This window comes from Phyllostomus discolor, chromosome 6 (genome assembly GCF_004126475.2).
Source record: "Phyllostomus discolor isolate MPI-MPIP mPhyDis1 chromosome 6, mPhyDis1.pri.v3, whole genome shotgun sequence".
Taxonomy (NCBI): domain Eukaryota; kingdom Metazoa; phylum Chordata; class Mammalia; order Chiroptera; family Phyllostomidae; genus Phyllostomus; species Phyllostomus discolor.
This window is the reverse complement of record NC_040908.2, coordinates 62,803,749-62,820,277: the sequence shown is the minus strand read 5'-3', so window position 1 is coordinate 62,820,277 and position 16,529 is coordinate 62,803,749. Positions and strand designations below refer to the sequence as shown.

The window sequence follows — 16,529 nt, the reverse complement described above, 5'->3', positions numbered from 1 at the left end:
GCTTTAGGCCTCCAGGGACACACGACCCCTCTTAGACAAACTCCTAGTTGTTAGGGTGACCCATGGGGCCTGCATGTCTAGGTCCTCCTTGACATTGTGGCCTCCTCCCACACCCATCCCTCCCCAGGCTGCCTCACCCCTGCAGGCCCTCACACACCCTGTAGTCCTCCTTAGAACTTCCTTTGTAATCCCCACTGGAACGGGAAGACTCCAGGGGCCAGTGTCCCTGACAGGGCTGGGTGACACTGCCGACAGACAGAGCAGCATGCAGACAGAGCAGCCGGCAGACAGAGCAGGAAAGCAGGGCATGCACTCACCCCCACACACACATTCACACAGCTGCAAGGTTGGCATCTTTGTTCCTTTGCTAATTTCTCGTTCTAGTGCTATTATAACTGTAATTGCACCTGTGGGGACAGTAGGGGAGCCCTAGAATCTTCTCAGCTCTTCAGGGCTAAGAAGAGCTAGGTCTGGTTTCAACGACCCCTTCAGGCAGCGTTGGGGTCCCCCCTCCAAGGCCCTAGCTTACTGTCTTCAAGCATCATACTGTGCTTGGGTAACATTAGTTAACTTCACAAGCGCTTGCCCTTTGTTCCTCACAAGCGCGTGCCCTTGAGGGTAAGGCCTGGGTCTTGGTGACTCCAGTCCCCACTGAGCTGGGGACACCCAGGAGCCTTGCAATAACTACTCAAAAAGAAAAGGGCGCTGAGTTAGGGTCCAGCTCCACCATCACTCGTGGGACCTTGAACATCCCGACCCTTCTGAGCCTCAGGTGCCTTAACTGTCACATGGAATCATGACCCTGTTTTGACCACCTCCCAGGGTAGGAGGCGATCACACACATGCAAGTGCTCGGCACAGGACAGTAGTGTCACCTCCTTGCCTGAAAGCAGGGGGTTCTACTGCGCTTTTTAAAAACGGAGCCAAGATCTTTGAAATGCGGGGAGGATGAGGGTGGAGACCTTACCAAGCTCACTACAGGCTCCGCCCCAGATCCCTCCCCCTCCCTGTAACCTGCTCCCCCTCCGCAGCCCCACCCGGTTCGCTCCCCGCCCCCCCCCCACCCCCTTGAAGGACAGTCTCAGCCGAGCCCGCTGGGACCGGGTGTGGAGGCACCGAGATGCCGCTGTGGCTCTGTCTGCTCCTGGCTGCCGCGCAGTCGGCAGGTACGGTGGGGGTGGGGGGAGGCTGGCGGCGCGGGGCCGGGGCGGGTGGTCTGAGCGGTGGAGTCTCGCAAGGTTGTTTGAGTAGGGGGTAGAGTCCAGAGTCGGGGCTGTGGGGCTCCCGGAGGCGGGCGGTGCGGCAGGGACAGCCCCTGAGGATGGAGAGGAAAGTCCTCCAAGGAGCTCATTATCTCATGGGTCTGGGGAGCCCAGGACTATGGCCACCTGTGCCCAAAAGCCTGGAGCTAGGAGACGAGGAAGCAGGAGGGAGGGAATGAGATGGGAAGGAAGAAGAGAGAAAGAGGGAGGAGGTCTGGAGAGGAAGGAAAACGCCCTTGCTCAGAGACAGGCAGGGATGTGTTCTCAGGAAGGTGCCAGAGGCCCAGTCCTGGTTTGGGTGTCCCGCACTTGGCCCAGGGTTCTGTAGACACATTTTTATTACTTCCGGGCAAGTTCTCTCAGTACAGTCTGTCAAATACCAGGCGGTTGCCAGTCCGCAAGCAAGTATGGTGGGGTGTTCCCTCAGGCAGAGTTTCCCTGTTTCCCCAATGTTCCCTGGGGTTGGGTGCGTAGTGTGACTTCAGCGACAAGCAGAATTAGAGTTGGAACGCAGCTAGTGACTTCGAGTGGGAGTCCGGGCGCCTCTCTGACCAAGCCCAGTCAGACCACCTCTTAGAAGTCCCTCCGCCTCCCAAAATGCCCACTAACCTGGACTCCGTGTGCTCTCTTGCCCAAAGCCCCAAGCTGGACATCCCGCCGGGGGGTGCCACGCCTTGGCAGCCCTGTCTCTGACCCATGTGAGCTCAAGAACATCTGAAGTAAAAGCTAATCCAGGCCATTCAAAGCTGCCAACATTATTGCTAATCACTTTAGAAACAACAGGCCTCTCCCTCTGAGAACGGAGTCACTTAGCTTACTGATAGAATGAAATGAACAAATGAGACCACCCATGTGACAAGACCTGACTAGGTGCCTGGCACGTAGATCGAGTTGGGCCTCAGCTGGATGGTTAGTCCCCAGGGCTGAAAAACAAGTGGTCACCAGAGAGAGACCAGGGAGTGTCTCAGCAGGAAGTGTCCGTGTCATGACGAAGGAAGCACCCCTTCCGACCTCTTTACCGCCGAGGACTCACTTATGGGCTTTCTTAGGTCTTCGAGAATCTGTGTATTTGTGGCCCCACTATGTGCACATGAGCACATGGCCACCATCCTGGAACCACAGGTCCCCTCAGTTCAGGAAGGGCCTCAAGGTTCAGGTTCTGGAGTTGTAGACCTGGCTTTGAATTTGAATCCACCCCAGACAGGCTGTGCAACCTTCAGTGTGTCTTGAACTTTCCAGAGCCTCCATTTCCTCTTTAAAGTGGATGTGAAACAGGGTTTTGTGCAGATTAAATGAGATAGTACATGTACTATGCTTGGCAGGTTCAATAAATACTGACATTTTCCATTCTTATCTCCCCCAAAAGGTCAGTGACCCAAAACAATAAAGAACCACTACTCTGCTAAAAGAGGCAGTATGGTATTTGGAGGGAAAAGCAAAGGCCCAGCAGCCACTTGGGCCCCAGGTACCATTTCATTCTTGATACAAGCGGAAACCTGGAGTGATGAGAGTGGAGTCAAAAAGTTTAAGTTCACTTCATCAGTATTAGAAAAGGCCGCTCTGGAGCCTGAGAACAGTGTAGGCAGGATTATGGGCATAGGCCACCACCTCAATAAGCCAGCTCCTCGGGGGGGGGGGGGGGGGGTGCGTGTGCGCACACACACACACACACACACCATTCTCTGGCCTCTTCTGCTCAGCCAGATCTGTGTCTCACTGCTCCTGGGTCTCTGCTGTGGCCTGCGCTCTCCCTCCACCCAACAGCTGAAATGAAAGGCTTGCTGAGTCAGATTCAGTTTTTTGGACTCTGCAGCAAAAGACCCATTCCTTAAGATTTAATTTTCTGCCAGTAACAGCCTCTGATATGTGAGACACATGAACCATGATTTGCCCACGTACAGTGCTTTACAGTTTGCTTTCTTAGACATTCTAGACCTCAGAGGCAGTCAGACCAACGGCCTTAGATCACCCTCTTTTCAAACAGAAGAGACAGGCTCCATGACTCGCCTTAGGTTCCACAACTGGTGAGGGGCAGGGTTTGGGTTCAAGGCCAGGTCTCTGAGTTGTGCTCCAGTTTTCCGTGAACAGCTTTCTACATGCAGTGCTTCCTGTCTGAGACCAAAATGAGCTCCCAGCCCTGCTTCTGGGGTGTCTGTCCCTCCACTCAGGAAGGGGATCCAGTGACCCTTCAACTGCTGGGCTGGGGAATGATGGTCATTAATTGTGCCTACCCGGGGGTAGTGAGTGTTGGTTGTCATCCATGTCCAGAAACTGTGGCTGGCCCTCTTTTAGGTTGGCCAGCCCAGCCCCATGCTCTGCCTGTGATTCTTACCTCCTCTCCCAGCGTGCCCTGGGTCTCCTCCAGCTGCTTGCAGCCTGCTGAAGGTCTGTGTGGAGAGTTGCAGCAGGGCGAAATGAAAGGCTTTGACTTCAGACTTTGAATCTTTGAGTCTGAATCCCAGGTCACTTACCAGCTATAAGTGGGATTTTTGAACAAGTAACTTCAGGCCTCAGTTTCCTCATCTGTGTAATGGAGATAAAAATCCCCAAGTGAGATTGAGTCTTGATTAAGATAATCATGCAAAGAGCCAGGCTGGTAAGCATGCCACCAACAAATGGCAGCGGTCTCCCCCATTCCCTTTGTAAAGCTGGCAGAGGAAACACCCACCTTGCAAATGGTCTCCTGAGAGGTGGGGTGCCCGAGTTCTCACACCCAGGAACCATAAGCCGAATGTACAACAGCCTTTGGACCCTGCAATGAGCAGGTTCTTCCATGGCTTTTCCTTTGATACTCGATTCAGGGTGGCTCTGAGGCTCCACCTCGGTGGCCAGGAAGATGTGCTGATGGTCTCTGTTCCCTCTGCTTCTCGTAGCTCTCCGCAGCACCATGGTGCACCAGCAGACCCCTTCATCTGAAGTGGCTCAGAACAACACAAAGGTGGACATAGTCTGTGAAGTCAAAACCCCCCCTCCTAACATGCGCATCTACTGGCTGAGACAGCTCCAGACCCCAAGCATGAACAGTCATTACGAGTTCCTAGCCTTCTGGGATCCTGCAAATCAGCTTGTGTATGGCAACAATGTGGGGCCGGAGGAACTAACTGTAAAGCAGACGTCAACCCAGGCCGTTCTCAGCCTCAAAAGCGTGAAGCCTGAAGACAGCGGTATCTACTTCTGCATGACCGTCGGGACCCCGGAGCTGACCTTCGGGAAGGGAACTCAGCTGACTGTGGGTAAGATCCAGGTTCAGTGTTATCGATAGCATGGAGTGCCTACCATTTGTCGGGCATGCCCCAGGCATGGGGGCTACCCCCACTCTCAGAAAACCCGACTCCTCAGAAGGGGACGATGGCCGTGAACAGTCACTACAGCTAACAGTAACAGAAAGCATACTCTGAGACTCCCCCAGGGCCAAGCACATGCAAATGTTTTACGTAGTTCTCTCACTTAATGCTGCTGACCATGCTGGGAAGTAGGTACTGTTATAATTCCCACTGTGAATGAGATGCTTAGAAGCATCACTGTTTCTTATGGGGACAGAACAGCACTGTCTTTTCAGCCACATCGGGCCCACCTGAGACTGTGGCTGGAATGAGCTGAGTCCCCAGGCCTGAGGATGGTCTCAGAAATCCCCCATGCGGGCACACAGGGCCAGTGAGGGGCAGATGCCTCACATTCTGCATGTGAGCCTGTGGCTCAGACCCTTACCCAGACTTGCAGGGAATGAGGAGACTGGATCCCAAGACCAGCTGCAAATTCTGTTGCAAATTCACTGTGTGCCTTTGGGCCTCTGTCTCCTCATTGGGCCTCAGTTTTCTCATCTGTGTCATGGGGTTTCTGATGGCCTTCAAGACCCCTTCCGGTCCTTAGAAGCTGCAGTTCCTTATGAGTGAAGTCAGCACATCCTGTAGAATTATACTGTGAGCCCCAGATGTAATTTAAAATGTTCTGTCAGCCATGTTTAAAAAGTAAAAAGAAACACATGAGATTCACTTAATATATGTTATTTAACCCAATTTATCAGCAGTATCATTTCGAAGTGTAATCAAGATGAAATTATTACTGAAATATTTGGTATTCCCCTCTTATACTAAGCACTGCATGTGTTTCACATGAAGAGCACAGCTCGGGCCAGGCTGGCCGTGTTCCACATGCTTAGCAGCACGTGTGGCGAGTGGCTGCTGTACTGAACAGTGAGGATTGAAAGGATCAAAGGTGCAAAGGAATCAGGGGCAGAAATTCTCAGAGGCCCACGTCTGGCTTTTGCCCCCTCCCCAGTTCACCCGGGGCCGGGGCGACCTCCTGAAAGCCTCCCACCGTCCTACTTCCCACTCGCCTGGGCTCGCCGCACGCTGGGGGCAGTAAGAGTGTCACAGGGCTGCTGAGGAATTGGACCACTCAGCCTGAGGTCTGCAGGGTGCTTTGGGGTTTGTCCATTGATTCCTGTATTGAAAATTGGGTTATGGTGTCAGGGGGTGTGGGTTTTGGTTTGGTTTATTGTTTTTGTCTCTGTAAGTCCCACATCTTTTCCACTCATGAGATTTCAGGGTCTGAGAAAGGTGGATGGTGAAATAGCACAACTGGTTTTCAGAAGCTCCCCCACCTCCACCCACTCACTCTTGGTTTTGACATTTCCAAAGCCCTCCTGCAGCCCAGCTCCAGGAGTGGCTGTGCACCCCCAAAGCATGTGCTTGCGACTGTATCGTCTCCCCAGGGGAGGGGGCCCAGCTCCAGAGCCCCCCTCGCCAGAAGGTCAGTGCTCCTGAAGGAAGAAGCTGGATGGTAACGAAAGCATTCAGGAAAGACAGCCTTTTTCAGACCCCTTAAGCACACACCATGGGTCCCAACTCTTTCAAAGAGGAGAGAAGGGGGAAGATTCGAACTGGGTGGGGAGTGTCAGGAGGAATCAAAGGAACCTGGCTCTGGGCAAGAAGAAATTAGAATGGGACAAGGCTGTCTGCAAACCCCCGTCAGACCCGGAACACTGTGCCCAGCCAGAGCACTCAGGTCCCACAGAGCTGGCTCCCTGCGGGCTCACCACTGACACGCACCGAGACCTCTGGGCCTCCTCGTGCATGAAGCAAGGGGAATGGACCCTTCTGGGGCTTTGAGGATGAGGGGGGCAACAGGGTGCTGTGGCACCCCTCACAGGGGGTCGGGCTCCTCCCACTCTCCCAGAGCACGAGAGCCCCTGGTGTGTTTCCTTCCACACTGGTTTCCCCCCTGCACTCTGGTGGCCAGGGCCACGGGTCCACCCGATGTGCCTCACTTTTTTGTGAAAGAGCATTTGCCCCAAGGCAGCGCGGCACAGTGAGAGCCTAGAAGCAGGTCTTTTGACTCAGGTCCCAGCTCTACCGTTTACTGTGTCTCTCACTTTGGGCAAGTTATTTCAGCTCTCTATGCCTAGGCTTCCCCCGGGGTGATGTGGGGACATTGGTGCCTGTCCCCAAAGCTGCTGGGCTCAGGAAACTCCAGCTGAAGTGCTCGGCACTTCCACTAGCTCATGATAGAAGCCGAGTGAGTGTTAATTCTGGTTAGTTGGCTCTTCTCGAAACTTCGTAGAGCAGGCAGAGCAGAGCATGTTACCTCCACTCTCCAGAGGAGGCACAGGGTGCTGAGGGTCCCCAATGTCCACTTTTTACCTGGAAGAAGCCAGCCACAAAGTGACCAATTTGTTGGCTGCCCCTCCCTGTCCCCTTGACTCTAGAGTTTAAGTTCATGGTTCCACCCTATTCCCTTTCCTATTATTTTATAGAAAGTCATTTCAGTAACATGTCTTTCCTCAACTTACGAAGGCCAAGGCCGGACACAGTGGCGCCCAGTACTCACCCCACCCCTCGGCACCGCAGGGCCTCGGGCGTCTCCCTCTGCTCCTTGTACTTGATCCACTGTTTTATCCCAATGCTTCAGCTTGTGGCACTGAATTAGAGCACAAACACAGGAGTGACCCACCCAGGGTTCAGGAGAGGGGTTCGGGGTCCCAGCCCAGCACTTTCCATGAGGGCCTCCGAGGCCAGCTTCTCCCCTTAATTTTGCTGGCATTTACTTTTGAAATTAAAGGTTGAGATTAGACTAAAGATCCCTCTGACTCTGAATGTATATGATTTTTAAAGACACCAGAGAAGGAAAGAAAATCCCAATATATACAACCTTCGTGGTGCTTTTAAAAAGTTATTTGTTGATTTTAGAGTGATAGGAAGGGGGAGAGAGAGAGAAACATGGATTTGTTGTTCCACTTATTGATGAATTCATTGATTGATTCTTGTATGTGCCCTGACTGGGGATTGAACCACAACCTTGGCCTATTGGGATGACACTCTAACCAACTGAGCTGCTGGGCTAGGGCCAACCTGCATGGTACTGGACGCACAGGAAAGGCACCCTGCCTCCTTTCCATGAGCGTCCTGCACTCGCTTAGGGATTGGCAGGGCTCGGCGACTCTGGCTCCAGCTCAAGCGGAGCCATGGCTTCAGCCAGGCAGAGCATTGTCTGCTGTGCACTTCCCTGGGCACACCAGCCCCAACTTAATTCTTACTTCAACCCCAAGAAGGAGGCGAAGACCATTTTTATTTCAGTAGATGGGGAAACTGAGGCACAGAAAAGTGATAGGCCTTGCCCCAAGTAACACATTGGTTAATGGTTCATCACGGGTGCAGGGCTCTGTTCAGGTCTGTGTAGTTCCAGAACCCCTCTCTCTCCAGGACTCCAAGCTGAGCCCTGTCCACAGGCCCACAGATAGATCTGAGAGTCAGGGAAGCAGTTCAAGGGTTTTATTGTTCTGTGACCCTGAAGCTGTGGAGCAGCCTAGGGAGTGGTCATAGGGACTTCAGTGCCTGGAGGTAGGAAGCGCAGTGTTTTATCTCTAAGTCTGCCTGCTGTTTGCCTGGCTAAGATTTGGGTCTTGCTTGCTTTCTGTAGTTGATGTCCTTCCCACCACTGCCCAGCCCACCAAAAAGACCACCACTAAGAAGAGAAGGTGCCGACCCTTCCCGAGCCTGGTGCCTCAGAAGGGTGAGTTTCCCCACTCCCCTCGGCTCTCAGAAGCGCCACAGACACTGTCACTCCCTTCCTTCCTTCCTTCCTTCTTTCCTCCCTTAGGCAATCCCCAAGCACATACCCATGAGCCCGTCCCCCGGCCCTGAGCTGGGGTCAGAGGGAGACCGTGCTGTCCTTCAGCGGCTCACAGTCTAGTGGGGGCACACCCACCAGTCGTCACAGGACAAACCTTTGTCAAAGATAAGTCCACCCAAAACGTTCACACACACTTTTCTAGCATCATTATTCATAGCAGTCCAAAAGCAGAAACAAATCAAATGGACTAACAAAATGTGGACTATCCATGCCATGGAACATTACTTGGTCATAATCGAGAATTAATTACTACTACATGCTGCAACATGGATGAACCTTAAAAATATTATGCAGTGGAAGAAGCTAGTTACAAAAGACCATATATGGTATGATATGATATGATATGATGATATGGGCATTGATATGAAAAGTCCAGAATATGATATTCCATAGAGACAGGAAGTAGATTTGTGGTTGCCTAAGGCCAAGGGGTCGGGAGAGGAATGGGGCATGACTGCTAATAGGTACAGGATTTCTTTAGGGGGAAGGATAAAAATGTTCTAAAATCAGATTGTGGAGTTGTTTGCACATTTCTATGAATTTACAAGAAAACATGAAATTATACATTTGAAGCAGGTGAACTTTACAATATGTAAATTATATCTCGATAAAGGTGTTAACTAACAAACAAAGAACCCAACCGGAAGGGCCAGAACTTTAAACCTTCCCACTCTGGTGCCTGACGGAGGACCTAACACATGGCGTGTGCTCACTCTGAGTTCGTTAATGGGGGGGCACGCTCACCGCTCATCCCGTGGGCACCAGACACCAGCTGCAGCACACACACACGCACGCACACACACGCACTTCTTGAACCCATAAACCAAATGTGTTTCTAGAAAAATACTGACCTCTGTCCCCAAAAGCTGGTGGCAACAAACGGAAAGTACCATCTGCTCCAACCCATAGAACAAACCGTAAGCAGCCACACCAGGCTGCCTCGTGCTTCTGGGGCTGCTTTGTCTTAAATAGACATAAAGTCCCAGGAAGAGTCTGGAGAAGTTGCCCCATTAGGTCACTGTAAAAACAACATCAGAATCTGTGTACAGAGAGCAGCGACCCAGGGAACACAAAGGTGGAGGCAGAGTGACCTCATTTTACAAGTTGGTGCCCTGGGACCTGGCCTAAAGGGTTTCAAGCAGGAACGACAAAAAAGGACAGAAAGGGAAGGTACAGTAGGGCCCTGAAGATGGGGACACAAACACGGGCCCTGTGCTGTGGCCCTGAAGGAGCTGGCAAATCAGGTTAAAACAAAGGCAAGTCTCCAAGCAACACAGCACAACCACCATGGCGGCAGAAAAACACAACCCCGGCATCCGAGCCTTTATCCATCCAGCCTTAAATTCTAGAAGAAATCTGATCTGCTCATCCTTATGTAAGGATGGCTGAATGATAGTGAATTCAGTAAAACTTCTATAAATGATGGGTGAAAAGTCTTCTAATTTCTTGCCTCATTTCTAATATTAATCTTCAGTAAAATCCTGGGGCAAAATGTAAATCCAATGTTAGCAGGTTCTTTAGAATAAACAGGCAGCCAAGTGGTGTGGAGGGGGTGGTAGTTGGTGGTTGCATTTGGGGTGGGGGCCATGGGGCAGCGTAACCCAGTGGTCAGTCAGCCAGGCCTCGGTTATAATCCCTGTCTGCTACTGCCTATACTGTGTGACCTTAATTAGGCAAGTGATTCAGCCTGTCTGAACCTTAGTTTCCTCATCTGTAAAATGGGGGTGTTTGCCTGGCTAAAGGGAAGAAGGGTTAAAAGAGCTGCCATCCACAAGGCATTCAGCTGGGCGGGTCCCTAGACAGAGCTACAGCTTATGATCATGAGGAACACCCTCATGGCCATCACGGCAGGCACCTTCTCCCCAAGGCTTGGGCTGTCCTTGGAGAGACACTGAGAGGTCCTGGGGGACAGTTTCTAAACCACTGTCTCAGGAGGAATGTGGTGAGACTCAGACCCCAGGAGACCCCAGTGAGGACAAGGAAGCCAAGCTGTGCGTCACGAGCACGGTTCCGGCCACAGCTCCCCAGGCAGGCTTCAGCACCTCTGCTGGAAGCAACGGCCTCTCCTGGCGCCACACGCTGGGCAGATGGCACGCTGCTCTGTGGACCGGAGCCGCACTGCAGGCCCCCAGCTCAGCCACTTGAGCCTTCAGGAAGCCACCCTGCCTCAGAAAGGGCCCTTCCCGCTCCGCACGGCCCTGCGACCTTCACCCACTTCTGTTACTTTTTTTCAAATTACCACTTTATCGAGGTACAATTTGCATGTCATAAAATTCACCATTTTAAGCATGTAACTGATTTTTAGCACCTTTACTAAATTATGCAACCATCACTACAATCTAGTTTTAAAACTTTGCCATCAACCCTAAAAGATACTTTGAACTCGTTTACAGTTGGTTTCTTTTCCCACGCCAGCCCCTGGCAACCTCTAACCTACTTTAGATTTTCTGTCCCTATACTGTAAATTTTCTGTATCTACAGATTTTCTGTCTATAGATTTGCCTCTTCTGGACATTTTGTATACATGGAGTCGTGCAAAATGGGGACTTTTCATGCCTGGCTTCTTTTCCTTAGCACCATGTTTTTGAGAGAACACGGAGGAGGTGAGAGGGAGGCAGACAGAAACCCCTGCATCGCAGAGGTAGGAAGGACTTTCAAGGACCTCCATGCAGCCTGCCACCAGTGCAGGGATCTCCCCGCCATGTGGCACCACCCACCTTGGCGAAGGCGGGCTGCCTCCCTCGGAGGGGCACACACCGTTCCCTCCCTGCCTCGCACACCCTCAGGCTGTCCTGGCGGGGCCAGCTGGGGCTTTAGAACGTGGAGGATCTCGATTTATACTCTGGCCCTGCCTTTTCAGAAAAACCAGAATCTTGGTTTTTCTGAACTGTAAAATGAGAGAATAAAAATGATAGTAACACCCTCCTTCCTCTCAAGATGGAATTTTGCAGTTAGTATTATACTTGGCACATAGTAGGTATTCAGTAAAAATTCAAATCTAAGCTCTCATTTTTTTGCCTGTGATCCCTTGCCCTTGTCACCCATGAGTCCTGACTCTGCCCCTCAGCGACTCCCAGGCACCAACCGTGGAGGCACAAAGTGTGTCAGACAAGGATCTGGGCATCGACAAGCTATACTCCACTGTCTAGGCAGCATACAAAATGGGTGAAGGAGCAAATAGGCAGCTCGTAGGAGAAAAAGAAGCAGCCAGTGTATGAAAGCCTCTGAGGCTGACAAATAATCAAGGAATTGAAGTAAAATATTTGTCACCCACTGGACTGACAAAACCCCAAACCTTTGATAACATCAAGTGCCGGCAGGGTGCACAGTTGGAAGTTGGGGTGGAAATCAGTGCAGCCTGTTTGCAAGGCATTTGACAGTGTCTATCAAATGGACACACCCTACAGTTTACTAGGTCCTGTCTCAGTGTCTGCCTCAGGCAGGCTCTGGCGTAAGGCGAAACAAACCAGGATGTTCTCTGCAGTCATTTATAAAATGCAGGAAATAAACAGAATGCCCACTGATGGCAAAATGATCCACGGTAGTTAAATGTTGCTCTGCTAGAAAAAGAACCTTTAAGTAACGAATACAGTGATTGCAAAACAATGTATACAATGTAACCCTCTCTGTTTTTAAAAGACCAATGTGCCTGTGCAAACTGCGTATTGAGTACGTGAAGATGCAAAGGGAAAGGCACCAAATTAGCTGTGAAGGAGTGAGGGTGTCAAGGGGCGCTCATACCCTTGAACCTTTTACAGTGAAAATATATTCAGCTATTTTTTAATGAAATTAAAATAAAAATTTAAAAAATAAATGCCAAAAGCCCCATAATCAGTTGTTAAAATGGTCTAATTCCCTTGAATATAAATAGATCTTGAGTTTTAATTTGGATGTGGGGCATGACATTTTATATATAAAATTATCCCAATGTGTGTAAAGTGCCTAGAGAAAAGACTGGAAGAAGACATGCAAACAGTGGTATCCTGTGGGAGGTGGGCTTTTACTTGATTTTCCCCTCTTTGTGTCGGTCTGCGTGTCTCAGATGTTCCGTGTGTGTCTCCCAGGCCCGCGGTGTGGCCCCCTGACCCTCGGCCTGCTGGTGACTGGTGCCGTGATTCTGCTGGTGTCCTTGGCTGTGTCCATTCACCTGTACTGTAAGTGGTCCCCTCTTGGGCCATCATGGCCACCGCTTTTTTGCTGTCAGAGATGTCCATGAGGGTCCTTCCTTCTCTAGGGGAGCAAGGCAGTTTTGAGCTTGAGAACCCAGGGTGCTTCCAGCAGTGATTCTTGCCCGAGGCCACGTGCAGGGGTCAGAAACCACCCTGTCTCTGGAGACAGACAGACCTGGGTCTGAATCTAACCCTGCTGCTCCCTGAGTGGCCGTGGGTGTGTGTCCTGGCCTCTCTGAGCTTCCAGAGGCCCAGGGGGTAATAGCACGTACCTCCCAGGGTGGCTGTTTGTAAAGTCCTGCCCCAAGTGCCCAGCTGGGGCCTGTGCTTAGTAAGCAGGAACTTCTGTGGGCAGTCGGGATGAAAGCGTACATAGGAGAGATTGAAGTGGGGTCTGGGCTATGTTCTCAGAAGCTAGAAACCCTCCCCTCTGTGAGGCTGTAGGGAAACTCAGAGGTGGCTGCTGCTCTCCGCCACGGTGGAGACAGAATTATCTCCTACTCGCCCTCCTCCCCCAGCTGCAGGAGAGGCTCGCACAGCTGCCAAAGAGCCCAGCTCCCCAGGCTCGCCTGTGCCACCCTGAGCCATTCACTCGCCCTTTCTGGGCTTCAGTACAATGGGAGGGGGTAGCCTGCAGGGCTATGGACCAGACCAGAGCCTCTTTTATAGGTCTCCTTTGGCCACGTGATGACACTTGTGGACCCTCTCCCTAGATAGGTGTGTCAGGGGCATGTCTGTGGGTGCAGCTGCCTCCCCACAAGGAGTCCATTTACCCTGTTCTACGAGCTCCAGAGAAGTTCAGTGAACTGTGAACCTTATTTAGTATATTATGTATGAAGCACATTTAATGTGCTTCAAAAATAAAAAAATTATAAAAAATAAGATAGACTCATATAGCCCTGCTCCTATTTCCTTCCTTTATGATAAAGGAGGTGTCAAACTCATTTCCACCAGGGTCACATCAGCCTCGCAGTTGCCTTCAAGGGGCCGAATGTAATTTTAGGACTGTATACATGTGACTATTGCTTAACAGTTAAGCAAGAGCTCAGCACTGCCGCCAGGTAGAAACAAGGTGCCGGGCTGGATAAAACAAGGTGGAGGGCCGGATGCAGCCCACGGGCCTTGTGTTTGCCACCTGTGCTCTATTCCAATGGGAAACCTTGCGTACCTCCCAAAAACACAGGTTCAAGACCCCCTGTCTCTACCACCTCTCATTCCTGATGTGCTGTGAAGGGCAACACAGCATGTTTGAGGATGCACAGACTGGAATAGATTAACTGAGTGTGAATTCTGGTTTTACCTCTTGCCAGCTGTGTAACTTTGGGCGAGTTACTCAGTAACACGCTTGCTCCATGCCTGAGTTTCCTCACATACAAAACGGAGGTAATAAGAGTAGTATCCCACTCCTAGGTTTGCTGGGAGCGTTAAGGGAGTTAAGACTCATGAAGCCGACGCAGAGCCTGGCACCAGAGGAGTGGTCTGAGGTGCTAGCTGTCCCTCTCTTCACACTCCTTGTTCCCTGGGGCGTGGTGTCAGCTGACTCGGGCTCTTGGTTTCTTTTTTCAGGCCTGCGGAGGAAAGCGCGGCTTCGCTTCATGAAAAAGTAAGTGCTTGGGCCTTGGACCAGTGCCCATGCCACCGCCCTGGGTGTGGCCCTGGCTTCCTCAGCCCCTGCTGTGCTCACAGCCTCCCTTGGCAAGGAGCCAAAGCCAGACACCACATCTTCAAAAAAAAAAATCATAGACTCCGTAAGTCCATGGGGTGATAGAGTTCAAGAAAGAGATCACCTAAACAAACAAGATGTATTCCAAGTACGGGAGTCAGCTCTCAGCCCTCCTGGAGGTAACAAGCTGCTCTTGCGAGCATGGAACAGGGCCGGAGATCCCAGACCCTCACCTCGCCTTACCTGTTCTTTCATTTGACTTGGTCCTGCCTGACATTGGAGGGTTGTTTTTACAGAGCAGTTGAAAGACTTGCTCAAAGCATTTGGAGTAGGAAAGAGCAGAAGTGGGTAAAAGCAAGAGCAAGTGGGGTCCTCCGGGGTCGCTGTCCTCCCTGCTGGTGTCGGATATTGTGCTGCTTGGTCCCAGCACAGGGGTCTGCTAGCTCCTGGTCCTGGCTCCCAGCAGTTAGCGAGCCCACCAGCTGACTCCCATACACGCAGGGCTAGGAAGACCTCATCCACCGGTCCCACTGGGCTGCGTAAGCACAGGCAAAGACAGGCAGGCCAGAGGCCTCAAGGATTTCTGGACACCGCTTGGGCCACGGACAGTGTTCTTGGGTTGGTTTTCCTTCCTCAAACTAGAGAATGTTTCACATCTACCCATCTCATTAACTGCAACCCTCTCCACAGAAAGTTGTTTGAAAATAAAAAAAGTCCAGGCCTCTAGTTTGAAGAGGGCAGCAGGGCCTCGTGCTCAAGAACTCTGGCTCCAGCAGGAGGCAGATCTGGGTTTGAATCCTGTCTGCCACTCACCCACCATGTGACTGTAGGCGGGTTGCTTCCCTGAACCTCTGATTCTGCATCTGCGAAATGGGATGACAGCACCAAGCTCGCGGCCACCGCAGCACACGCTCATATCACTTAGGAGAGGCAACTCTACAAGCCAACAACCAAAACACAAAATGCATTTTTAAATACTCTAAAATTATAATTTCCATATGAGCTCTCCATGTTATATGCTTCACACTATTGTATATATCATATTTTGTATACATTGTTGCTCAAACATACCTGCTGTATTTTATAGGCAATATTTAGTGATAATTTTAACTGTGTATAATTTTCAACTTACATGCTGGATTTGGAAACTAACTCCTACCCAAGAGACAGTAACTTGAGTGTATTTGTCTCAACCCAGGCCCCCAGAATGTCCTTTTATGGAGAATGAGTCCCCCTCGGGGAACCGCCTGTGGTTCTGCCCCCCACGCACCCTTTCCCTTTAACTCGTCCCCCAGTGATTTGACATCGATCCGTGGGGAGCTGGGTGCAGGGCCTTATACTTTGGCAAACCCAAGGGCTCTGAGGATCAACTGAGGCAGAAAAGGAGCTGGGGGTGCTCATGGGGGAGGCCCTGAGCTCCCCTCACCTTCTGCTCACAGCTCGGCTCCCATCTGTTGCCTATGGTTACACTTACCTGTGAGACAGCATTTGAACAAAAGGGTTTGTGGTTAAAAGAGCTTGAAAGCCACCTCTGGTTTTGCTCTGATGATCCAGGTGTGGACAAAATAATCCAAGGGCCTCACAGATAAGCTGTTCCAAAGTCAAGGTGCGATTGGGAGCAGACATCCTCAGCCTAGCCTCTAACTGGCCTCGGAAATCCGTTCTACCAGCAGGCCTCCAGCTTTTGGCCCCTTGGTGTGCATTTATGAAGAGCTTATCTTAGAAGGTACTGCAGGAAGTAACACTCTTCAAAGCTAGAGCCTTTTGGGCTGCTTTTGTTTAGCTTTAAAAGTTTTTTTAATGATTAAGATGGGCCCTAAAAACACACTGACACAGAACTCCTGGCCCAGGCTACTAACAGAGTGAAGCCCTGCGTCCTTGTTTGCCGTTTGCTGCAGGAATTCAATAGCGTTTGTCTGAAAATAAGTGGTTTCACAACCTGCTGTTGTTTTCAGGTTCTATAAATGAGCAGAGAATGCGCTTTGGGTGTCCTGCTACAACAACACGTTGGTCAGAATGAACGAGATCTGGAAAAACGAGAGACGAGGGACACGCTGAGTGAAAATCTCACTGACCCGCTGAAGCTGCCTGCTTTAACTCTGCACGTTCTTTCTGTGGGCCTTGTGCGTGGGGACAGCCTGTTAGTTGGGCATCTGGAGTCTTAGAGAGAAGGCTCCAGAGCCCCGGACACTTCCTGCACCTCGGGCACACTGAGCACTGAGTAAGAAATGCCACCCATGGCGCCACTTCCTGCTCCTGCACTCGCCCTGGGCTGGGCTGGGACCTCTGGGGTTGGCCGTCCAG

The 16,529-nt window shown here is 51.2% G+C and overlaps 1 protein-coding gene across 1 annotated transcript; it reads left to right on the top strand.

Moving 5' to 3' along the window:
- The first annotated feature begins 1,030 nt into the window (after window positions 1-1,030).
- On the top strand, window positions 1,031-16,254 carry CD8B (CD8b molecule). The gene is made up of 6 exons (XM_028514396.2): window positions 1,031-1,166; window positions 4,136-4,495; window positions 8,181-8,273; window positions 12,458-12,547; window positions 14,129-14,165; window positions 16,181-16,254. Exons 1-6 carry the CDS (start codon window positions 1,121-1,123, stop codon window positions 16,191-16,193), a joined length of 639 nt encoding a protein of 212 aa, XP_028370197.2. The 5' UTR covers window positions 1,031-1,120; the 3' UTR covers window positions 16,194-16,254.
- The last annotated feature ends 275 nt before the right edge of the window (window positions 16,255-16,529 follow it).